The following is an 8,934-nucleotide window of genomic DNA, read 5'->3' on the forward strand; positions in this document are numbered from 1 at the left end:
GTAGCCCACAGATATGTACAATCAATTATGTTTCAATTAAAAATAATAAAAACATTAGAGTCTAAGAAGATCAACTGATATAATGTGTACACCTTGGGAATTTATTTTCTGAATTAAAAGGTTAAAATGATGTGTTGTTTTTTTTAAAATAATACAGGCATACACTGTTTTCACTGTACTTTATACCTTTGGGTGAGAAATGGACAAAAGTCAACTTTGTACTGACTACCATATTATTTGGAGGCTAGGAGCGCCACGGGGCCGGCCCTCCTTTTCCTTTCTAAGCAATAAAAGGTACTTGTGTTTCACCTTCAAATCAAACAACATGCAATTAATATATGAAGCAATAGCCATTTGAATCAGTTTGCCAAGTAATTTCTATTCTTCCATGTGGAAGAAAACACTGCATTGAAGCTTTTCCATGGCATTGATAAAGCTGAAAACTTTTAAGCATTAAATATGAAAAACCCTATTGTTATTTTAAGTATTTTTCACAGTGAAATGCTGGGAAACTCAAGAACGAAACACCAGATAGTGAGGCAAAGTCCAAAATAGTGGCTAAGAACCAATTCATGTATCCATTCTTTATCTTTTTTATATCTTTTTTCCCGTAGAAAAATGACATTTGTGAAAGTATAGAAAGATATCCTAATTGCCTGTTCCATATGTTTAAATCAGTATTCACTGTTATTGTTTAGTAAATAATGCTGTCCTCATGGTAAGGAGAACATGGAAATATTTGGAGTTATAAGGAAGCTTGGAAAATATCTGGCTCAACCTTCTTATTTTTCAGTTAGGTAAATGAAGTTCTGAGTGATTAACTGAGTTGCCAAAGGCCACATAGCTTCTTAACAGGATTCCTGGAACTAGACCCAAGTTTCCTGACATCTGGTAGGCTATCTTCCCAAAGAAGTGGGATGCAGGGGGATAAAGCCATTTCTTCACCCTTTTTGGTTGTTAATCTTCACATTTCTGAATGGCTACAGTCTGGCTCAACTTCTTTCAAATATTTACTTGACAGATAATGAAAAGATATTATCAGACTACGGGACCACTTTTGTTACAGCATGGAAGAATACTCACAACTACAGGGTGTGGAACAGCAACAAGCATCCAGCACTTGCAGAAATAAATCCAAAGTAAGCACATCCTCTGAAGATTGATAGTACCTAGCACGATTGGTTTACTAACTGTGCGCAATACAAAGAAAGTCATATCTTAACTCTGACGTTGTGAATATCTTCAAGAGTCTGCTTAGGTAGGTTATAAAAAGCCTCCCAAATATAGAGAAGCAGTTTAAAAACTGCTTCCATGTTCAAACTCCTTACAGAAAAAGCACCAGGGCATTATGGGAAGCACTAACATTTCTCCAGCTCTTGATGTGATTCAGAGAGGAAGTCCCTGGCATATGGTAATGCTCAGTACATGATGGTTCTTCTCTCCCTCCCCCTGGAGCTGTACTTCAACAGAACGGTCAAACAAGATAGAAGTCTAGAAGGAAATACCACTGGTTTCAAACTGGGAGGTTATTTTAGTACATGATGTGTGAAAAGCCAATTAAACTTGATATCTGAACTCCTAGGTAACTGGTCAGACCTAGTTTTCCACATCAGAAACCTACTGCAATATTGAATGTTGACTGGATGAAGGCTTTATCTCATATAATTAGAAAAGACATGGCTGTGGATTGGAGCCATTTTGAAACAATAACACCTGTGTGTGAATGCAACAGAGTAGAGTCTAAGTGTGTAATGATAAATATAGTGTCACATATTACACATAGTTATTGATATTCAATGCTGTAGCCCACAGATATGTACAATCAATTATGTTTCAATTAAAAATAATAAAAACATTAGAGTCTAAGAAGATCAACTGATATAATGTGTACACCTTGGGAATTTATTTTCTGAATTAAAAGGTTAAAATGATGTGTTGTTTTTTTTAAAATAATACAGGCATACACTGTTTTCACTGTACTTTATACCTTTGGGTGAGAAATGGACAAAAGTCAACTTTGTACTGACTACCATATTATTTGGAGGCTAGGATTAGCTTTACTTAGCTAAACTGCAGATGTGATTTAAGTGGTGCTAGAAAGGATACTCCTCCCACCACACACACACACACACACACACACACACACACACACACACACAAACACAAACAAACACACTGTTGAAGCCATAGCAACTTGGGGAATCATCTGCATGGGTGAGGTGGTACAGAAGGGTTTTAGAGCACATGTTTGTTAAACTTTATATCTATCAAGAAAAATGACTAGGTTCAACATCAATTTTAGTGAATTTAATCATCATTCGTGGCTATATCAGAAACCTATACTGCCATTTAAATGTAAAAACAGAATTAAAAGGCAAAACCATTTTAGTAATATTAAATGAAAGGGCTGAGAGTTGAAAGAATTCTCCCTCACTAACTATAAGGTTTGTATTCTTAAGCATGTTGAAGGGAAACAGATGTGAACTGGTTTGCCAGGTGGCACTCACAGTGGTGGAGCTCAGGAGGTGACTCTGCCATGACTGTCCACAGTCCAGCATGTGGGCTAGCCCAGAATCTTGCCCTAGGCTCTGCACTGGGAGGCCTGGTCTTATCTTTATCCATGGCTGCATCTGGTTCCCTTTATTTGGACCAGCTCTACAGATTTTAATGCAGGTCTATAGAGGCTTAGCTGAAATGAGTTTTAAAGGATTATAAAATTGTTCTTAGAAAAATGTGTAAAGAAATTGAGGTTATTTAGGTTGAAAAGAAGGCTAAAGAAGGACCTGTTAACTGTAATATGTAGGTATGGAAATTTTTCAATATTGTCACCAAATTAAAAATAAGAAATGATAGTCTTCAATTGTTAGTAGGGGGGTGTAACTTAGAAATATTCCAAACTAATTGTAATTTTTTAGATCTATGAAGGCTTTTCTTCAACTCCTAAAGATTAGGGAAGGCAGCAGTCTGATTTAGCAAGAAGCAGACATTTTTCAACCCTGTGATTCAGGAATCCACAAAAATGAAGTGTTACCTGTTCTTACTTTGGCCCATGAAGAGCAATTTGTTGTCATTTAAAAAACCATAAGTAGCATTTTATAAATAGCTATAGATTTCCCTAAGTTCACTTTCTTTCTTAGACTTTGACAGAACGACCCCTGAGACAAGAATTTGGATGTTTACTGACCCCCTCTTTTATAGCATAACTGTGGTCAAGTTGCCTGATTTTCTTAAATATACTTTTTTCTTTTTGAATAATGAAAATAGGGAGAAAGAACAATGTACATTACAAAAGTAAAGATAGTGCCATTTTTAAGACCTAAATTTTTAGGTACTTTTCTTACAGAAAGTATGGATCTTGCTAATCCATCCACAAATCTTCGCATAAATAGCACACATTTATAAAGTGAACAGGATCGAGGCACAGTCTGTAACCATGGCCTAAATCGGTGACTCACCTTGACTGTCCTGAGAAACTTTTAAAATATGTTCATACTTAGGCTCCATCCTGGACCCATTAAATCAGAATGTCAGGGTAGCACTAACACAACCTTTGCCCCTCCCTCCTCTGCTTGCCTAACTTACGCCCACAAAACACCTATTTAATAAATGAAGAAACTAAAGCTTAGGGGGTAAGTAATCTTTTTTGGATCTCACAGCTATAACTGGAGAGCTGTGATCAAAGCCTGGTATCCTGATCAGAGCAGTACCACCCAGCTTTGTCACACCTGAGACGTTTATTTACTAACATTTTCCTGTGATAACATTTTTGCAGTTTTATTGGTAAAATACTCATAGTCTAAACTCAAACTTTGTTTTATAGCCATCCATTTCAAGGACAGTACTCAGTGTCAGACATGAAGTTAAGATTCTCACAGTGAGTACTTGGAAGAAAATACTGGAAAAATTCTTATGTCTGAATTTATGCCATGTGTTTCATTGCTGATTGGGAATTGTTTTTCTCCATTAGATAGACTTATACTTCAAATAGTCACCAAATATGTACATAACATTCTGTAGCTCAGCACTGTGTGTGTTTCATAGTAAAAACACTGCTGTTCCATGGAGAGTGGTGTGAACTAATAATGGAATTTGCCATTTTTATTTTGGTGAAGTGCATTAAGGAAAGCATAACTGTCAGGGAGACTGAGCTGTACATCCTCACGTCCTCATCTCTTCTTGGTTCTTTTCGTATATTCTGAAAATTCACATGCTGAAAAGCTTAATAAATTTATTTATAACAAATAATGAATAATTTAGCTTCTTTTCTCCGTAGTTCTTTTTTTTTTTTTTTTTAAAGATGTCTAGTAAAGGGATCTTAATCCGTGGCCTTGGTGTTGTCAGCACCACGCTCTCCCAAGTGAGCTACAGACCATCCCCTTCTAAGTAGTTCTAAGTTGGAATAGTTATAGAATGGTTTGTGTGTGCATGTGTGTATGTGCATGTGTGAGATCTTTAAAAATTGTACTTAACACTTCTTTCCTTTACTCAGTTCTGTTCAGAATAGTGAACGTGGCAAAAAGATTGGAAACGTCATGGTCACAACCAGTCGGAATGTTGTACAAACAGGAAAAGCTGTTGGTAAGACATGCCCTAGCCAGGAACTGATTGTAATCATAACACATCTGTTTTCTGTCTTTAATATATAATTGATAAAAACATAAAGTTGTAGAAACCTGTGTATCACATAATAATAAAGAGGGTTTTTTAAATTTTTGTCTTACTCATTAAAAAAATTCTTGTGGCTCCAGATAATATCAAAGCTCAGCAAATTTTTTTGCCACATCTGATGGAGAACGACAAAATGAAGTCACTGTTCTGTTACCAGGATTCAAACTCCACTGGAGCTTTTTCCCCCATTCCCTGCGCTGCTGATGGTTCTTTATAAATGGCAGAGACTCATAATAAAGTAGACATTAGGAGCTGCTTACTGTTTTCTGGAGTAGTGTCATACACACACGCACACACACACACACAAAAAGTATGAAACCAGTGGTTGTTTTTTGTTGGAAAGAACAACAATATTTATAAAGTCCTTATAGACTGATAAAGAGGAAAAGATACAATTTACCAGTATTCAGATGAAAGAGGAGACATCACTATAGATCTCTATAGATCTTACAGAATTTAAAAGGTTAATAGGGAAATATTGTGAAGAACTTTATGGCAACAAATTTAGCAGTGTATATGAAATACAGTCGTCCTGCAGTATCCACAGGGGATTGATTCCAGGACCTCCCATGGATACCAAAATCTGTGGATGCCCAAGTCCATTATATAAAATGGTGCAGTATTTGTATATAACCTACACACGTTCTCCTCTGTACTTTGAATCATCTCTAGATTACTTATAATGATTAATACAATGTAAATGCTATGTAAATAGTTATGCTGTGTTGTTTTTTTTAATGTGAGTTACTTTTTATTGCTGTGTTATTTTGTATTTTATTTTTTTTTCCCAAATATTTCTGATCTGCCGTTGGTTGAATCAATGGATGTAGAAACTGCAGATAGAAAGTCAACTGTATACAAATTCTTTGAAAGACTCAAATTACCAAAACTGATGCATTAAGAAATAGAAAATCTGAATAGCTCTATACCTATTAAAGAAATTTAATTCAAAACTTCACCACAAGTTTTTTAATTTAATCCAGGCACAGGTGGCTTCACTTTGAATTCTGTTAAACATTTCAGGAAGAAATAGTGTTAATTTTACACAAAATCTTTCAGAAAGTAGTAAATGAGGTAATATTCCCCACTTCATTTGATGAGGCCAGTACTACCCTAATATCAAAGGCAGACAAATGGTAGCATGTTATATATACTCCTTTGCACCTAGCTTTTTTCACTTAAGATATTTTGAAAGATATTTTGAAAATTGTTATATCAAGTCTAAACAAAGTCCTCATTCCTCCTTTTCTATAATTTTAACTTCTTATTTTGATATCATTTCATACTTAAAGAGACATCACTATAGTACAAGGAACTCCCAATTATATCTGATTCATCAATTGTTTACATTTTGATCCATTTACTTCTCATACCAATATGTTTTAAAAATAGGACATATCTCCCTCTGTAGCTCTTGGGAGAGATTGATTAACCTTTGCTGAACACAATTCAAAAGGCTCAGAACTAGGTGATCTCTTTGTAGGAGTCCTTACAGCTCCAGCATTCTGTATAACTAGAGACAGACAGAGTGAGAGAACTCTGCAGACTCATTTTTGTTTGGTTGGTGTTTTTTTGGGGGGGGGGGGGGGGGCTGGCCTGTAGGTGATCTAAACTTGTGACCTTGGAGTTATAAGGCTGCGGTCTAGCCAACTGAGCTAACAGGCCAGCCCCCTACTGACTCATTTTAAATGACACAGAACACATAGCCCTACCACTAGGTTCATTTTACTGCAAAGAAATGGAATTTGGTGTATTAGCACTTATTTTCATAATATTGTAATATTATGCATTTGACTTTTGAGTTTTTATTTTTTAATAGAAAAATTCCACTTCATTATAGTTTTATGATGTCAATTGTTACTGTTGCTAACAGTGAAATCCTAAAGCCAGTTCTCTTCCACACTCCCCTAAGACTAATGGGAGTATATAATTCAACTTAAGTAATTTCACATTAGCATCAACTTTTGAGATAATGCTCTTTAACAGCAAGGTAGACCTGAAACAGATAGAGTTCTGTATGTCTTTGTTTAATGTAACATCTTTTTAGAGGACAAAAGCAAATTTCCCTACAACAGTCTAACCAACCACTCTTCCCTGTGTGTGTCGTTATCAATTATTATTTGATGAATACCGTGAGAAGGCTTAGGAGAATAGGCTCCTACACCAAGAAATTATCTAGTTCCCTATAAGACACTTCCATGCAAAGTAATCATTTTGAAACTAGAAGTTTATGTGGTATTTTATTAACTATTAAAATATTCGTGTGTTCTGGCCGGCCCGTGGCTCACTCGGTAGAGTGCGGTGCTGATAACACCAAGGCCCCAGGTTCAGATCCTATATAGGGATGGCCGGTTTGCTCACTGGCTGAGCGTGGTGCTGACAACACCAGGCCAAGGGTTGAGATCCCCTTACCGGTCATCTTTTAAAAAATATATATATATTGGTGTGTTCTAGTGAATTAACGTTTATTGATTAGTATTAGTCTTTTTTTGTCTCTTAACCAAAGTTAAGACATTTTTCCTCTTGTTTTTCCCCTTCTTTCTCCCAGGCCAATCAGTTGGAGGAGCTTTTTCCAGTGCAAAGACAGCTATGTCTTCATGGCTTTCTACTTTCACCAATTCCACCCCACAAAGTCTCACTGAGCCACCCGATGGGAAGCCCTGAGCAGGTCATCAAAGGTTGCTCTTGCTTTCTTAGGTTTATGTGTTCCTTGTCCATCTGCTGCTCCCAGACTGTTCTTCATCATCAGCCACAGGTCCACAGCAGGGGATTGATACTTCAAACTGTTTACATGGACAGTTGCCTTTTATCTAAATGAATGTTGCAGGATGCTGAAAAGATGAAATCACAGCCATAGCAGGGATGGCTTTCCAGGTTGGGGTTTAAATCGACTACTTTTATTTCAGCCTGAGCCTGATTAAAACACACAATGAACCTTCTAATGAGTTTTGAGTTCTGACATTGTACATTTGCTTACTTTAGAAAAGTTTTTGCTTATGTAAATTTTGTTCTGTTTTGCTGTTTGAATATCTAGTTGGTCACTGTAATTTATATTTGCTAAAATTAAGTTATATTACTATTTTAATTTCTTTAATGTTGGCCCTAAAATGTGCTTATGAAGTTAAAGGGCCATACAGTCTACCCTTTATTATTTTGCTGAGTTGTATGATGATGTTTTGTCTGTTTTCTACCCACATAACACATTTATCAGTTTACTTCCTTCCAGAAATGTGAACATCAGAAGTGGTAGTTCTGAGGATGAGGTGTTCTGTTCCATATTTCTAATTTGTTCTTTCCAAATCCCTTAAAACTTGCTTTGGGGCATCAAGGAGTGTCACCGTGCTTTCCTCCTCTTCCTAATTGTGCAAGTGGGTGTGCAGAGAAGTAGTGTAGTGGTGGTTGCAGTGATGTTGAAACAATTTAACATGAATGTGTCTATAGGGCAGTATTTTCAAAGACCTGAGTGCTAGATTTGTCAATCCTAATCACGTTGCAGTCTTTTACAAGCGTTTTTTTTATCCAAGGTTTGTGCCTTCTATTTCTTCTTTTGACCAGTTTTTCATTGAGTGTTTACAGACCTACAAGTTTTCTCTAGTCTTATTCTTCCTAAAGCGTTTCGAGGCACTTGGCCTTCTTACTTCCCTGAAAGAAAATCCTCCTGTAATCAATCCCTGTGCTCTTCTGAAAGTATTTATAAAAGAAGAGCAAGGTGGCCCATAAATATTAAATAGAAACCTCATTTTAGCTCACACTTAGAAAAACAAGAGGTAAGAGAAGAAAACTACCATTACATCAGTCACCTGTTTCATAAAGGACATCTGGCCTCTTGTTAGACACATGCACGTGTGTGCCATCTACTGATGATTTGTACACAGATGCACTTCATGTGTTTGCCTTGCTCAGCTCTCATTTGCTTTTCCAGGGGATCTTGGATAGCTGTTCTCAGGGAGTACTTTTGGGGAGCAGACTGCCTTTGAAGTAACAAAGGCTACTTGGAAAATATATTGTGAGTATAATCTGCATATGATATAAACAGTGTTGTGAAAACAGGGAGCCTAATTAAGAAGGACACTGGTTATATTTGAGTTACCCCTTATGAAATATTTATTTAAGAAGTAAATCCTCCTAAGTCTTGTGAAATGAACATGGGAACAAAATCGCAATATCCTTAAATTTTCCAATTTGTGTTTTAGGCCAGCAAATCTAAAAGCATACTTCCATTTGAACATAGTAATACAAGAATTCAGTGATGATAAATTGAAGGGT

At 36.3% G+C, this 8,934-nt stretch overlaps 1 protein-coding gene across 1 annotated transcript in view; it reads left to right on the top strand.

Moving 5' to 3' along the window:
- Window positions 1-7,610, top strand: part of LOC103590250 (late secretory pathway protein AVL9 homolog) — a 38,798-nt gene extending 31,188 nt beyond the window's left edge. Inside the window, exons 13-16 of the mRNA XM_008572452.1 lie at window positions 1,022-1,139; window positions 3,821-3,874; window positions 4,490-4,578; window positions 7,217-7,610. Coding sequence (XP_008570674.1) covers window positions 1,022-1,139; window positions 3,821-3,874; window positions 4,490-4,578; window positions 7,217-7,332 — 377 coding nt within the window. The 3' untranslated portion in view covers window positions 7,333-7,610. The remainder of the gene's footprint in view (window positions 1-1,021; window positions 1,140-3,820; window positions 3,875-4,489; window positions 4,579-7,216) is intronic.
- The last annotated feature ends 1,324 nt before the right edge of the window (window positions 7,611-8,934 follow it).

Source organism: Galeopterus variegatus, unplaced genomic scaffold (assembly GCF_000696425.1).
Source record: "Galeopterus variegatus unplaced genomic scaffold, G_variegatus-3.0.2 Scaffold785, whole genome shotgun sequence".
Lineage (NCBI taxonomy): Eukaryota > Metazoa > Chordata > Mammalia > Dermoptera > Cynocephalidae > Galeopterus > Galeopterus variegatus.